This window comes from Anser brachyrhynchus (genome assembly GCF_964034855.1).
Source record: "Anser brachyrhynchus genome assembly, chromosome: 5".
NCBI lineage: Eukaryota > Metazoa > Chordata > Aves > Anseriformes > Anatidae > Anser > Anser brachyrhynchus.
In genome coordinates, this window is record NC_137699.1 from 54,580,422 (window position 1) to 54,597,611 (window position 17,190).

Here is a 17,190-nt window from a genome sequence, read left to right on the forward strand (position 1 = left end):
ATCCAGTCCCCAAATGCCAGCTCTTCACTGAATGAAACTGTATTGTGATGTGGCACTCAGAAGGAGAAAAGAAAAAGGCCATTTTAAAATATCTGCGGACAATGGCTGTCTAGAGCTGGGGCTGCAGACATCCAGACCTTGCTTACATAATATTTCTATCATGCACCATCCTCCCATCCAACTCCCCACCCCATGCCAAGGTGCTGGAGGGAGGTCCTGTTCTTATTTGTGCAGCATGAACGCAAAATCAGATGTTGGCAGAAACTTTCCATGGAAAGGTATGGGGCCTTTGGCATGCTGAGGGGAACAGCAGAGCAAGAACAACTCATAAGTAAGGGGGAAGAAGGACTAAAGAAATTAGAGTAGCTATGTCCAAGCATTTCCTCAAAAAGGTTGACTGCAGCCCTTTAAACCCAAGATTCACACAGCAAAAAGAATGCCTCAGCAGAGCAAAGCATCCTTTTTCCCTATTTCTTACATTTCTCACTTTCACAAGCAAAATCCTTTTTTTAACACAGTTGTCCTCAGCTCCTGCCACACATATGGTCCCCGTGCTCTCTCCATGCCAAATGGAGGCCAACCGAGAAAGGTGATTTTGTCACCTGGAGTTAATTTAAGCCAGTCTCTGCTGTTCTGTGCCGCTGTGCTGGGGTGGGACCTTTTCAGATGTCGGGATGATAGGAGAAAGAACAATGAAGCAGCAGAGTATGTGTGGCGGGTGGCCGAGTCATCCTATCACCATGTATTTGTGTAGTTTCTTTTAGTGCCATCCAATCTTTCCTTCTGTCCCTAAATGGCCTGTGTTGAAAATGTCCCTGCTTACAGTTGCTCAACTGGAATGAGGACAAATTGTTTGCAGTGGCCCCCTTCCAAATGCTTGTGCTGTAACTTTTGTCTTGACTAGTCTCTGGAGATATCTCTAGAGTGAGTTTCCTATGACTCGTTTGCACTACCCCAAAGTCATGTCGGGTTTTCTTCCTCTACTCTTTCAACTTTGTAGCAGGAATATTGTTTAAAACACATCACAGAGAAAGTCAGAGTGGGCAGCGCCTTAATGCTGTTATGTCACAAGTTCTCCAGTGAATTACCAGAGAGGGGGATGGGTCTCGAGGGTGCGTGAGGTTACAAAGTGGTGCTAGCAGGCGAAGAGATGCACAAGCAGAAAAAGCCACACCAAGCAGCTTTGAGTTATTAAGTACCAGTGTTATTAAGAATGCATCGCTCTCACTGCTAATACAGCATCCCTTTTGTAGGTAGAAATACCTAGCCCCTTGACCCTCCTGACTGCCTTGATTCAGCACTGAAGGGGTGGTGAAGGTTCTCTTCCCCTCCACATTCACTTGTGAATTAGTCCAGGATGAGAAGTCGGCAAAAAAAAATGCGTTAACAGAGGCTGAAGAACTAAGCCAAGAAAGGAAGGGTTTACAGTTCCAAAAACCATTGGATGAAGTTTTGCACGTAGACTCATTAATAGACATTGCAGAAGAAAAGGTTCATTTCCCCCCCCTCCCCAGAAGCATGACCTATTAGACATACATATATATCTCAGTAATATTTGCTGAGGATAACTAAATTCAAAGACCATTGTTTGCCTGTTCTTAATATATGTTAAATATCAAATATTCACCAAGAGTACAATCTGATTTTAGAGAAGAAATACAGAGTTAATGCTATGAAATGGTCTCCTTTGACTCCACAAGAGCGGAAAAAACAGGCCCCTTTAAAGCATTCTCCCTTTTTCTTTCTGTGCGTTGCAGAAGATGATCAGAGCATCCCCAGGGTGAGGGAGAGCAAAGCCTGGAGATGGGATGGCTGTGGTTTTTCATGGAGCCCCTGGGCATACAAGGGCCATGGTGGGAACCAACACAGGCTCCCATGGGTCCCTCTGCCCCATGGCCAGAGCACTGCCAGCACGCAGACCCGCGGCAAGTCTCCAAGGGTGGATGTTCCCAGCTCAGCCTTCCCAGGGCTCCTAAGATGCAGGGTCACCCTCTCACACCAACCCCCTCAAAAACGCCTCACTGTGTGTAGAAACAAAGCAGAAAAGGGAGAAAAAAAGGGTGAAGGGCCTTACTGAAGGCTTCTTACAGTTATGCTTGTGGGGTTGTTCAGTTTTTTAGGTTGTACAACACACTGCAATGGCATCTCCCACTCTGTGACTGTTTCCTATTTTCTTGATTCAGCAGACAGAGGTAATCTCCACAGCAAACATATCCCTGTATTTCTTAGATAATGTTACTGGATGGAAGTAGACAGAGCATGGACAGACAAGGTTTTCCAGACACTAGGGGCTGCTCAGTGTTTTCAGACTTAGCAAATACAAGGATCCCGTCTGATTTTGCTATTATTCTGGGGAAATAAAATCTTTGCATCTTGCATTTTATTTTATTTTATTTTATTTTATTTTAAATTTTTAACCAAAGCAGTATCATACTGTGCCTCTGCCTTCCAGTTAGTCAGCCTATTGATTGCTTCCATTGCATTCGGGATGTCACAAAACACTAAGACTACTTTGTTTTTCATTAGCACTAGAGGGGAAAAATAAACAGGCTGGGCTCATGGTTTATAATTGCATATGTAATTACCACTTTAAGATCACTATTAGCAATACAAATTAGCTCACTGCCCTTTTTATCATCTCTGCAGTGCCTCAGAGAGCACATGTAAGCTGTCTCATCAGGCAGCCAGATTCTAATCTCAGATGTGCAGAAGACAGGCCAATGTACCTCTAAAAATGGGCTGTTCTGTTTGCAAACACAGTGACCAATATTTGGAGCCATCCCTTGGCATTGACCATTCAGCTGGAAGCAGAACATGTCCAGGCCAATCTTTGGGCCAAATCCTGCTGGTAAGAATTGTGTACCAAAGTAACTTTTTGCAGTTACTCCTAGTTTGTTTTAAGTATCTCAAAGAGTCAGTCGGAAGATGCCTGCTGACACCAGGAAGGCAGAGCTTGCGCTCAGCATAATCACTTTCTTCCATATAAGTAGTAGGGATGATGAGGAGCATATTGTCAATAAAACGCAGAGGTTATTTACAATTCAACTTCTAAAAGCTGCCATAAAGCAGTGAATAGCAATGAATAAGTCCAAAGCCATTCTACTTGGTTTTGGTTTCTACTTTATTTTCCCAGAGCTCGTATTTTCAAAGGGACAAAGCAGAGACACCCAGAGGAAAGGAAGTCTGATTCTAAGAAGCTGTAAAAAGAAATGCATGGCCACAGATCAGGGAATAATTTTGTGTCTCACATGTTTTCTGACCCTATGAAGAGCAGCTTTAAAATGTTGTTCTCTTCCGTGAAGCAGACTCCATAGTTTACACAATAAGAAGGGGGGTAATCCTGAAAAAGTAGATCCATAACAAAATCTTGGTCACTGAGGCCAGAAGGACCCCCTTTCCCACCCTTCTGCCTGTGGTAGGATTGATTTAATTATTCTATAACTGTTCCTGTAGATGGGTGTCTGGCCTTGAATAACTCCAACAACAGTGATTGTCCAACGGTTCTTGGCAGCCTGTCCAACTGCCGAACAGTTCTTCTACAGTTTTGCCTAATATTTAACCTAAAACTTCCCTTCTGCTTCAGCCAATTATTATTTGTTGCATCTTTGTTGACTAATGAGAATAATTGATCTTTGTCCTCTTTATAACATTCCTTTATGTCTCCCCTTATTATGTTCCCCACACTCTTCTTGCCTTTAGGCTAAAGGTGCCAAGTTATCTTAACCTTTCCTCCTAGATCTGAATGCCAAACGTCTTACCATCTTTCATACACTCCTCTAAATTCTTCAGTTTGTCCATGTTTTTTCATACAGAATTGAATGCAGTTACTCCAGTTATGCTTTAACCAGTGCCAAGCAGAGCGCAATAATTACTTCAGTAACCTTACTGACCCCATCTAATAACAAAGGCAAAATGCAGCATGTAATTAAAATCTAAAAAAATAACTATTTTTAAAAGCTAATTGCCTTAACAATCAGAACATTCTACAGCTCAGAGAACACACACTAAAGAATTTAAAGGTTATTGTTCATTCAAAACATCTTTTTCAATTATATTCTGTATATTGTATTCTGGGCTATGAGCAGCTTTACTCCTATTAGGAACGGTCTGTACTGCATCTCTCACACTCCCTCCCCCTCTCTTTATTTCCTGCAGTTTTAACTCCTAATGGCTCAATGGGGCCCTTTCTACACTGGGGATGTGTGCTAAGGACTTCCCACTGTTGTGAGCCCTTCTCCAGCTCCACCAGTATGGCACAGCACAGAACTCCCACTCATGCTTTTAATCCTTTAGGCTATTACTACATCTTCCAGTCTCACTAATGTCAGTGGAGCAGAGCCAATGGTGAGGCATTTTTAGAAAGTTTCCTTTACACAGACACAGTTTTCATCTCCTTTGCCAAGCCCGTGGTGCCCTACCTTGAACAATCCCCTTCTCTCTGTTCACTGGCTGGTCTCCTAAAAGCTCCTCTGTCCTGCAGCATGCTGCACACTCTCTTCACATTCACCGTCACCATATATGCCCATAGCGCTTTGTAACTGCATGTATGCCTGCCTTTCATTTGTCATCTCTTCAGGAATGGAAATCCTTGTCACATCCCAGCAGAAACCATGCAACTTCGCTATCATTATGCTAACAACAGCCATTCTTAGAAATACATGGATTTCTGGAATCCCCAAAAACAAGCAAATTTGGCTCCATCAACAGGAATGGCAAACTCAGACTGCAAACCAACTTAACTAAGCAGAGACATTTAATTAAATTGTCTTTCTATTACACTGATAAGCAATCAAAGCTATGACTGTTGTTAGTGGAAGTAATAGTTTCTATTCTTGTTGCTCCATAGCACCTTAATTAAATTACAATTGTTCTGTTGGAAAACACATCTGTGAGCACCTCTAAGTAGAAAACAGTGAAAAATATTCCTAACAAAACAAAAATCGATTAGTAGTGCAATACTGTTTGGTAGATAGAACAAAAAGGAATTGGATTAAGGTTGCAATAGAGAAGATTCAGGCTTGACATAGAGAAAACCTGACAGTGAGGCACTGAAAAATATTAACTGTGAAAGGAGTCTCCAGTACTGAATTATCTTCTAGTACAATTGAAATGCACAGCTGCAGGAATGATACAGACATAATTGATCCTACCTGGATCCAAACCAATGATTGAAGATCTGTTGAGGACTCTTTCAGCCCTGTTCTTCTATGATTCTACTTCGTTTTAAATTTTTAAAAATCAAGTAAAGTCCTGTTCTCATTTACAAGCATTTGAGCCTCTTATATTCTATAAAGGTTGCATATTTACAAATGAGATCAGAATTTGGCTTCTTATAATAACACACTGTAACGTGCCAGAAATTGTTCCATAACAACGAAAGAGCAAAGTACCTTGCTGTATAGGTCTTGTTCCTTAACCGATACATACCATACAAGGCAAAATAATCACTGCTTTTTATAGCAAGGTCTTGTTCAAGTATGTGTGTGTAAGATCTGCTCATATTGCTAAGTAAAATAACACATCTGCACATCCTCCACCCAGAGCAAAGGGGGCTCTGAATGATTTCAGACAGAAATACCACCTGAAAACCTACAGTGTACAACCATCCATTGGTTGGAGTCCAGGCAAACACAGACTTACAAGAGCCAGTGTGTTCGTGTGGTTCTTTGGCAGTTAGGTATTTTCTTTCTTCTTTATTTATTACAATGCTTTGGATAGTGATTAAATTTCATAGCTCAGTATTTGGTTTTTTTCACTTACCTTGAAATAAGATTTGCACACATTTTCATAACTAGTAAAAAGCTGCCAACTGGCCTTTTAAACAATTCTCAGTGCTTTCAGAAGAGTTGTTCATGGCTTCTTACATACAAGTACTTCCCTGGAGCCACTTCAGGAACTGATCCCCAGTCCCACACAAGTACAGCTTTACCCTCTCTGTCCAGGAGCAGGAAGGCACTTCTGATTAAAATATGCCAGGACACAAACATCTCCTTTGTATTACACTAGAAAATTCTGCAATAACACTCAATTTAAAGCCTATTTAGGTCAGATAGAGGCTTGCCATTAACAAAGTGAGTTTTGGGACAGGCCCTTAAAACATGGGTCTTAAGGATAGGAAAGCTGCCGTACACACCATAGTTCTTAGGGAAATCACTGAGGTCAGCAGAGGTTTATTGACTTCAGCAGATCACCGAGGTCAGCAGATGCTCAGTGGGACAAGAAATTTGTGCTGATCCAAAGCTATCAGAGAAATGAGTAAGAAGGTGGGAAGACTCTGAAAAGTGTGTGTCCTCCCCAGATGTCATTCACCTGCGGGCTGTCAGCGCTGCAGCAGCTTGGAAAGCCAAGCAGACATCCCTATTGAGCCGCGCTGCATTTTACAAGTGACTAAAGAGGTCAGCACTCCCACATCATGTAGAAATGGTGGCATGATGTGGTGTCTATTTTTAAATTAAATTTAAGATTCCATCCCCTAATTCACACAAAAGCTAACAAAATATGGTGTTTTTTTAATGATGTACAAATCAGCATTATAAAATAAATTAAGTAAATATTTCCCTTGGCAAGAAAATATGAAATACCTCATTCTGTTAACATGCAAGTTTTATATTTACAAAGCGTAAAGTGTCCCACATTTCCATAATGTATTAGTAGCATGAAATATTTTTAGCTCCAATGCCTTAAACAAAGCTGGAGTTACTGTCTGCGGTGCCCTTAAGCTATATGTCAGTCTTCACAAGACTGAAACAAAACACATAGAGCAGAGAGCAGTAACCACATTAAGGTTTAACGCTTATAAACACAGAAGATTTAACACTTGGCAAACCAAAATTCCCCTATGACCTGAAGACATGCAGATCGTGACCTGAGAATTAAGCGCTGTGTTAAGCAGTCAAGCTGTCTCCCTAAGGAAAAGACAAAAATAGCAAAAGACTAGCTGAGCCATGGGGTCAGCATATGTCAGGTGCATCCAGGCCCAATTCAGAGTCGATCTGTAGCCATCCAGGGCCGACCCTGACCTAGCCCAGCCTTTCCAGCCAGGGCCTCCTAAGCAGGAGGATTTTCAGAGGCACTGAACATGCATTGTCCCCGCGGCCCCCAGGGAAGAGGAACTTCTAAGCTATCGTGCTGCCAAAGACACCAGAAGAGAAAATACCACTTTTTTCCATCCGGAATTGGAAAGATTCTGGTATTAGATGAAAGGGAAGAGACGAAGTTAAATCACTTTACCCTGTGTACTCCCAACTGCGAAAATGCCCTCTCACTCTCCCTGCCTCTGTCCAAGGGTTCCTCCCTTGCAGGTGCCACAGTCCTGAAAAGTCTGGAGATAGAGGGGAAAGAGAAGGAGAAAGGGAAATTAAAATGTGAAACAAAGTTTTTGAACTAAATGTTTAAAGACCTTGCTTTAATCTGCAAGGCAGAGAAGAAGTTGCTTTGCAAAAGACGAAGGTCAGCGGAGAAACAACTCCAAACATCAGAGATGAAGAGGAGGCATGCAGGGAGAAGAGGGGAGTGTGAAACAGCTGCCTGGGGGAGCTTAAAAGGGATGCTCAGCATGCTCAAAACACTCTAATTTTGCCATAGCGGATCTGCTTGTGCCAAATTCCCACACAGAAAAATCTCAAGGACATGAGATTGACCTGGGTATCATGATTTTACTTTTGCTTTCTTCACTGCAAGCCGCATTTAACTTGTAAATAGATTTTGTTTTCTGAAGTACTTATTTTATTCCTTACAAAATATTTTTAATAGTTGATCAATATGAACTTTCTCCATGAAGTTACTATACAATTCCTGCTGGATTAAAATTGGACATTTCTCCATTTATTGGGACATTGCCAAATGCTGTTACAAGGAACGCTCAACTGTAATGAACTTTTATTCGGGGTCCCAAGGTGCTCGTTACAGAGAGGTGTATGTATACATATATATATGTTAAATTAGGCAACAAAAGAATCCCATGCTGCATAAGACCTGCTTAAAAAAGCAGAATTTCCAATCTGGAGGGAATCTTGATATTTCAACTTTCATTTCCGTCCTGAAACAGGCCAAGAAATCAAAATATCAATGAAATAAATTGGTGGAACTCAAAGTTCAGAATAATTTAAGTTTGGAAATGTATATAGACAAAATGCTGATGCTTCCAATTGAAAATATAATGGTCCCAGGTTGAAAAATCCTGGAATATGATCCTCGTCTCACATGGATAAAAATCAAGAATGATTCTGCTAGAAATCCATGAAGTTACACTGCTGTAAGCCTTCACACGGGTAATAAAAATACCCAGAATTACAAGCATTTGGAAAGTGCTACACTTTCATGCTTTGGGGCATAAAGCAACCTAGGAATTCGGAGGAAAGTTTCATGGCTCATCCCCGCTGCTGCGATGCTAGAGGCCAGGTAGTTGCAGAGCCTCACCAGGGTGACGGGGAGCATGGCTGACGGCCGCTCAGGCTAAATGCACGAGCAGCTATGGCCTCTTTTATTTAGCAAAAGCTGGAATCGTGTCCCAGATCGCATGTAGGATAGTGGATACAGTTCAGGAATGGCAGGGCCCGAGCTGTCTGCTGGGCTCTCAAGCAGCTGTCAGACCCGGCAGAAGGCAGCAGGCTGCTCTGCAGCTCTCCAAGAGTGCAGGAGACGCAGTGGGAAATACTGGCTGTCAGAGGCAGCCAGGCAAGCTCTGGCAACGCAGTCCCGAGGAAAGCGGAGACAAACTGTCTGCGCAGCACGCCGAATGCAGAGGGCTTGGACCTGTGAGCAGAGAAACTCTCTCTGGATGTTTGACTCCTCTCCAGAGTCCAGGAAATGAGAATTTAGATATATTCGTTGCGAGTGACATGAAGTGCCATCGAAGAAACATGCCATTCCACTATCAGCTGCTCCTTGAGCTGAAGACAACTCAAAAAACTCCTCCTGTTTGTTTTGTTTTGAGGGTTTTTTTCTGTTTGTTTTTTAAACAAGATTCTTTCAAAAGGCCATAGCCTTCAGGCCACAAGCTAATCTTTAACTGCCCACTTAATTTTTCTGGGCCATCTGGCACTGACCATTGCTGGAAACTGTTGCTTTGTTGAAAAAAAAACCATGGACATCCCCCTGCGAAGTCGTTTCCCCAGAGGACTCTGGGGTGGCTGGAGCTCAGGGCAACGCAGGCAGATCTCTGCATCACCAAAGAGCCAAGGCCACCAAAATCACCAGCTGCTTTCTGCCAAAAACGCAGAAATTGATACAAGGTACTACTGCTATCACTTCTAAAGGGGGGAGCAGGTATGCACGGACTTTCTGCCCGGTTTCCACTGTCTGTTCTGAAGATCATCCCCACGTCTGGAGCAGCAGAATTACAGCAGTGGGAAGCTGTGGTCTAGTCACCACTGGGCCTCAAATCTGGCATGTGATAAACACTTGGAGCCCTGCAAAGCTCAGAGCTGTGCTTTTGCATCCAAGGTCTATGTTAATTTGTCCCAAACCTAGTCAATCTAACTTCTGAACATGACTGCAGCTGGTGTTCCTAGAAGCTGGTTAGGGAGAGAGACTAAAGCCTCAGAGTGCCTCATCTGCAGGCACCGATTTAGGGCCCAACTCTGGGACTAACCCACGAATCTTATTTTTTTAAAAATTGAGATCACCGTCTGATCATTTGAAATATGCTAATGCTCTGAATATTGGATCATAAAGTACAAGAAATAACTTAGGGAAATTAATGTCCTTACTTTAAATTTGAGATTTTTTTAAAGGGATTTAAAAAATGAAAAGCCAAGAGTAAAAGAATAAAAATTACATTTTCTGGAGAAACTAACATACATGTCCACGAAAGAATGCAGAAGTCAGTGAAGCAAGAATTTTCCAGATAACTTCAGAACTGAGCTAAGAAAAGCAACCAAACTTCCTGAAGAAAGTGGCTTTGAAGTGATTTTCCCCCAACTAAATTATGTCACCATCTGAGTGAGAGAATGCAAAGGAAGGGTCAGTCAAAAAGATTCCCATGGAATGGCCTGCATCGTTCATTCCTGCCTTATTTCCTGCCCCCGTTTCAGTAGCCACCTTCCTGAGCTGTTCCCATCCTACAGTCTCCTCTAGCCCAAAGAGCAATTTCTGTAAGGTCAAGCACACTGGAATTGCAACAAAGATCAAACTTTATGTCTTTGAAATCTCCCACAAAATATGGCCAGCTTTTTCCACACAATTCTACCAAAACTTTCCAAATCTCAAGCTAGTGCCTCAGCTTTAATATTACTTCTCCTGCCTGGAATAGGAAATAACATCCATTTCAGGAATTATTGAGAAAGCTGGAAAATCTGGAATGAATGAAATAACTTGCAATCAGGACAAAAAGAAGAAAGTCCGACTTCAGAAAACAGATGGACGGAGCCAAAATTTAAGGCAACAATATTTATTGAAGAAAAGGAAAGTCTGAACTAATCTCTCACCCAAAACCTAACCACAGCCTCTGGACTCAACAGGGTCAGGATATTTTCCCATAGTATCAACACCGCAACTGGAACTGGGAAGAACCATGACTGTCAAAGAAGACACTAATTTTCATTCCGTTTCCAGTACAACTTTCACATCAAAGTGATACTTACACTTCAATAAAATCTTTTGATCTTTGTGATGCTTAACTGAATGGAATCATCACATCTTCAGAGCTGCGCACAATGAAAACCTAAATTCTGAATGCTCGTTGCTGGAGAGATTGCTTGCTATTTTTATTCTAGTTATTTCCTGATTTAAGTAGAAAGTTGAATTTACTCTGCTGAAACCAAAACAAATGTTGTTTAAAGGTATGGCAAGATATACATATAAAATATGATCTTAATGGAATACATACAACAGTCTTTACAGTAACCTGATGAGTTCCAGAAGTGGACTTGATACAATACAGCAAAGGCAACCATCCTGGTAGATATGTTATGCCAATATTGCAGAACTGTTTCAGAAGTAGGTTTCAAGAAATAAAAACATCTGACCAAAAAAAAATATAGGGAGGGAAAATACAAGGTATGCACGGAGCAAATGGAGATAGCATTAGAGAACGAAATAATTTAGTAAAAAGCACAATTAGTCTTGCAGGTTTGCATGCTGAAGTCTCTAAGCCCCAGTTCCTGAGCTGCGGTGTGCAAACCACCACCAAATCTTTGGTGGCTGCCCACTGTCAGCTGGCTAGCTATTGCCTTCCTCGTCCCAGTCTGTTACATCACACTGAAGATGTATTTAATGGATATCAGACTAAACAAAGCAACTGCTATCATTGCTGCAGAGGTATTTACAAAACTGCACATGGAAAATAAATCAGATAAAGGGCCAAGAGTAAAAACTTGTTTCACCTCTCCACCTATATTGAGATACAGAGATGTCCATGTTAAAAAATAAAAAAGAAAGGGTCTCTCTTTTGTCTGTTCAAAAATTTGCATTTGCAAAATTTGCACCAGCAAGCTTGAGCTGTCAACTGGAAACCAAACCACAGCTGATATATCAGTCAACGCAGCATTTAAAAAGAGTTCACAAAGGAAAAAGTAATTTTGACTCCTGGCTTAAAGAAATTCCTGGCAAAGGCAGAAACTATGCTTGACCCCCAAATAACCAAACACCCATCTACTGCATATGGAAATTATTCTGCCACCATTTTACTGCTCCAGCAGAGGTGGTGCATGGCCCTTTCGAAGCCTTGGCTCTTTTCAAAGGCTATTATTCTAAACGTTTTAATACTGGGAACTGCATGAAGCTGGCAATTACGGAATTAGAGTGCAGTGAGGGGAATGTCACTTTGAAATCATTTAGCTCAGTTCATTTCCTTTTCAAGCGCAATAGAAAGCAGATGGAGCAGGGAGGGCCAACATGCCACAGAAGAACTCCCCAGGCCTTGGCCAGCACTCTCCTCCCCAAGACTAACAGAAGGGTCACCAAATCCTCATAGAGATATTATCCTTTAGGAGAAGCACATGCTAGAATTCAGCCAGGATCCTGGTCTTTGGAGCAAGTCACCTCACTCCTAGGTTTGTCTTACATGTTGAACATGAGACCTAAATTGCCAACAAGGTCAACAGGGACAAAAAGCTCATGCCTTAAGGTCAGTGCAGGGAAGCCAAAGGGAGGCCAGAGAAGCACAGCAGGAAGATTAAGTGCTTTGGGAAAGAGAGCCTTAAGAGAGAAAGAGGCCCCCAAACAGTTGTTCACTATGAAGGAAAGGCTGTTACCAAAAGAAAGCCTTGCCATATGCAGCAAGAGCTGGACAACAAATTGTAAGCTTGATTTGCTGCAAAGATACATTGAGGTCAAAAATGAGTAGGAAAAAAAAAAAAAAAAAAGAAATTAAGTGCAAGGGGAGTGAAGCATTGCAGTCTCTGTTTGTAGTTGATGCTGCATCACTGGAGGTGTCTAGGAAGAGTTACAGGAATTTCTCCCAGGGACAATCTAGCTAAGTGCGATCTTGCCTCAGAGTGAGAGGATGACTTCCAGGGATCCTCTCCAGCACAACATCTCTTGGATAATTTAATAGAGCTTGTTACAGCTTGTACTTCATGTTTCTTATACAGAGAAAGAGGGATTCCCCAAAGGAAAGTAATATATTCTATGAGAAACAGATCCAAGTGCTGGAGTTGCAGTAGGGTCTAACAGAGACACTGGGACTTAGGAGGTCCAAATCCATTCCCCACTGATGTATGAGGAGAGATATTCTGCTCTCAGTGTCTCCCTCTGCAATGTCACAGTGTTCGGGACATAAAATGCAAAGACCCCCTATCCCACTGCCCAGGACTGCTTACATCAAACAGCAATTGGTGAGCTCCAGCCCCATGGAGATGGGTCTTCACAGCTCCAGTTCAAGCCACACATTGTGCTCAACCTTTGTTTGCCCCACCGCACAAGCAAGCACATTAAAAGCAGGCTGTGTTTAAAGCTTTCCAGCTGCTGTTGTCCAAAAGGCAGACAGCACTATTCTCATCACCACTGCTTCACTGCTTTCTCCACTGCTGAACCTGTTCCTTGTGCTCATCCTTTGATACTATTTCACGCACGTCAACAAATCTGTCTTATTCTTCAAAAAAATGGCCAGCTACTCGAGGGATTGTGTCAGATGAGCAGATGTGTTTCTCAAGGACCTCCAAAGCACAGACAAGACTGATATCAAAGTTAAGAATAGCTGCCTAAAGTTGATGAAATTGGCATGAGATGCAGTGTCATCTGTTCTCCATGCTAGTCTCTTCAAGCTGCCGAGGAGATGCTGGATCCAGAGACCATGTGCCCCTGGGAGACTAGTTTGTCCTGTGCCCCTAAGATTACCCTCAATAGAGACAACACTTCCAGATGCATCAGGCCAGCTTCAAGACTCCCTGAATTACACATCAGCAGTTCCCTTTCAAGAAATCTATAATGACAGAAGAGACTGTTGTTATCACCTTGAAGAATTTTACCACCCCCAGTTCTCACTAGTTGCTGGCAAAGCAGGACTGTGATAGAGGTCTGTGAGATTGGCCAGCTTGTCTGCTCATTAAATATCTGCACTGAAAATATCAGTAGGCTCGTGCAGATATGCATCCCATGTGAATTCTCTAGCTATTCAGGCAAACTAATGAAACTCCATAGCATCCTCCACAAACACCCCAGTCAAAGAGACTGACACTCTTCCCTTTTCTAAGCCCTAAGCAAAAGACTCAGAGAGGAACAACTATACCAGGCACCTGCAAAAGGGCAGTTATCTGAAGCTCTGCTCTGTGCCATGAGAGCTGGGGTTCTTTCCTACCTCAGATACTGGCAACCAAACGCTTTTTGGCACCTGGGCAGACTCTGCTTACTGCCTCCTGCAGTGAGTCAGGCTCCACCTCAAGACAAGCATGGGTCTGACTGCCTGCTTGCTCTCAGCCATGCATGTGTTCAGCTGGCTGACCATGGGATGACAAACCTGGCAGACAGACTGGACAGGTCATTGTTACCTGCTGCCTCTTGCATAACACATGCCAGGCAGCATCAATCAGCCAGGTCACCAAAAAATCCATGCCTGCCTTCTCCTCTCTCCCCACATACCCCATACATGCAGTGTCCCTTTCCAGCACCACCTTCAGTCACACAGGATGTACACAAATTTCTTTCCATCTACGTTGCAGCCGCCAGGAGCTTCACCCCCTCTCCAGATCAGGGAGGTAGCACCTGATATCAGTATATCCACATATTGATATCAGTATATCCATAAATCACCAAATCTCCAAGGGCCACACCATGGCCATTACTCCCCCACTTTCTTCCTCCCACACACTTGTCTGCTTCTTTGAATTTTATCCCTACATTAGCCCCCTCTTTTTAACCATTGCTCTACAGACTCCTGCCCACCCACCACCCTGCAGAGAGGTCTGTCTGATCCACAACAGGCCATGCACATCCCAACAGTGCAGTGCTATCATATCACCAATCATATCATCAAAAGGAAAGAAAGAAGACTTCCTGACCAACTTTTCCACAGCTGTGTCCTGATGAGGTCTGCAGCGTCAGCCTGTATGGCTGGTGCCTCAGCTGCTGCAACCAGTTGTCTCCTGGCATCCACCAGCCTCTTCAGTGGCCTCAGGTGACTCTCCTGCACCAGCCACACCTTAGTGAGGAAGATCCTGACGTTTGGATCTGGGCTTCTCTTTCAGGCCTGTCATGGGGGCAGGCCTGAGCGTGGCCTGTGAGGGAGGGAGCAGCCTTGTTGCTCAGGGAACCCGGCAGTGCCAACCTGCAGGCCCACCTCACCCAAATAACCTCCACCTCTGCCTGTCACAATAGCTGATTCCTACCTTCCCTCTTGCTCCAAGGGCTGGAGCTCAGGGGAGGGAGGGAGATGTTCTCTCAAACACCACTTGGGGAGCTGGCGGCCTCTGGGGTTAGTCCAGGGAGGACCATGTTGGGTGCAAGGTGTCAAATTTGGCATTTCACTTCTCTCTGGTGAGGTCCCAGGAGCAAACTGTCCACCTGGATTTTGTTTTTAAGGGAACCTATTGATTCAAATGGGAGTCTAGAATCTCTTTTGCAGTCTGATAAAAGAAAGCAAAGAGTAAGCAGACAGTGTAGATTCACCCTGCTTACACTTGCCTCATCTATGAAACTAAGTTAATGAGTGATATTCATGAAGAGGAAGAGTGTTTGAGAGGGTTAAAAAGAGGCAGGAACATGTTTGAACTCTAAAAGAAATATTAAAAGTCCTTTTTCAAATATATGAATATGTATTAAGAGGCATAGACAATAATTACATGGTTATTACACTGAGTTATTTAAATATGACCAGAGTGCTTAGAAAATTAATATATATAAAAATACTGCACTGGCAGCTCAAATGATAAAGGGGCCTAATAGAATTTTCCTATCCATAATTCTGCTGAACCCAAGAAAGGCTGATTAAAAGGTTGTAAATGTGCAGGAGGTGGCTTCTGAGAGAATAAAAAAAAAAATCTGTTCTCTGAAAATCAGCCTTGAGGATGTGACAACACATGAAAAATTCCTTTAGCTTCTCCTCTTCTCGGAACAGTTTGGAGGAGCTGAGGCTGCCCCAGCAGCAGCTGCTTCTTGTGTACCCACCTAGACAAAGGAATATATATTTGTCCTATCTTGCTTCATTTCCATATGCATTATCCTCCTGTGGCTTTCTTGGCAGCTCTCCCTCGTCTGGTCCTGCACCCGACCACATCTGCGCACACACAGTGGGTTCCCAGGCTAATGCTCTCATAGAGAACAGGCAACTCTGTCAGGACGCACTAGGAGTAGCGTCCCTGCCCCCGGCAGCTCATGGGCTTGATCTCAGCAGGCTACAGCAGTGTTTGAGGCAGGCATGAAGGGAGAACAGAGGGAGATGGGCAAGTGAAAAGTAAGAAGTGAAAAGGCTCAGACAGCAGAGATAGCGTGAGCTACGTCTCCTGAAAATTCCTTGGAAAATTAGGAAAAAAAAAAAAAGAAAAAAAAAGTTTCTCCATGTGAAAGGGACATGTATGACCTACAGGGTCATGTGTGTAAAGGCCATGCATGTGTGTGTGCAGCTGGTGGTGTGGTAGATGCACATGTACAATTGTGTGAGTAGTTATAACCTTCCGGTTCCATTTTAATGCCATATAAAAAGTAAAGCAGGTGATAAAATATACAAACGTGTGTGTGGAAACTAGCATAACAGAATGAACTTGAATAGAATCAATTCAATTATTTGCATTTAAAGAATGTATTAGATTAGATAGAGATAGGTGCAAGTTAGTAAATACAGCAGACAGAAGCACCCAAGAGTATTCAGTGAAATCAACACTCATGTAAAATGGCAACATCCTGGACTAAACACCTCGTTAGGAGTGTTTGAATCCCTAGCAGCTGTGGCAAAATGCATTTATTTGCAAATGTTACTGGTGGATAAGCAGTATTATCTTGCTATCATTGCTATTTATGGCAGCAACCATAAGATCCTAGTTGCTTTCCAAACATATTGTTCTCCAAAGAGCTTGATACAACTCTTATGTGGTTGTGTGTGTACAATTATTTTCTTCTGTAGGCTTCAGGTTACTGTAGGCTTCAAAGTTCAAAAGGAGCCAAGGTGGGTGAAAACAGAGTTAAACAACCCAAGGATTATAACTGTGTAAAGGATATAAAAGCAATCCAATCCCCTTACTGTAAGCACCATTTATCCACCAGACAATAAGACTTTTAATGTTGAAAATCATGTTTGACTTTGAATTCATACTTGAATTTGTAAAAAAAACACTGAGGTATTCTGTGTTTGCACTAACAATTTTATTTTTTTTATTACTGTTACAGTTTTTGTGGGCAATAAAATCATCAAATACTTCTGGGAATAAAAAGTAATAAGAGAAAGCTTAGAGATTTAGAGAATAATATTTCAGGAATTTTGCCTCAGATAACCAGGTCTTTTATTTTTGTTGGTGCACCTAGAGTATGTACAAGGAAAAACATTGGTGTTCTGTCAAATAAAAAGAAACATCTTTCTCATTAGGACTGTATTTATCACACTTTGAAAGGTTCTACAAATCAATGCCCTTATTTGTCATTTTAATTCAACGTAATAATAGCTGTCAAAACTGTTCACTTTGCTTGCTAGTGACAAATTTACTGAAGTTTTGTAGCATGAGCCAAATTACATAGCACCAGATCCTTCAGCTTTTATTTCACTCTGCTCTAGGCAGTATTCCTACTGGTTTCTGCGTGAGCTTTGCCCGAATAAGGGCTGAA

The 17,190-nt window shown here is 42.5% G+C and overlaps 1 protein-coding gene across 7 annotated transcripts in view; it reads left to right on the forward strand.

Moving 5' to 3' along the window:
• LOC308195839 (uncharacterized protein) overlaps positions 1–17,190 on the forward strand; it is a 62,653-nt gene that overhangs the window by 28,592 nt on the left and 16,871 nt on the right. For 3 of the 7 annotated variants that reach the window (XR_013951872.1, XM_080593910.1, XM_080593913.1), the window contains exon 3: positions 2,761–2,848. The exons of the other annotated variants lie outside the window; for them this stretch is intronic. Coding sequence is in view for 2 of the 3 variants with exons in the window: in XM_080593910.1 (XP_080450036.1) it covers positions 2,761–2,848 (88 nt within the window). In the remaining variant the exon portion in view is untranslated. The remainder of the gene's footprint in view (positions 1–2,760; positions 2,849–17,190) is intronic. 7 annotated transcript variants of the gene reach the window in all.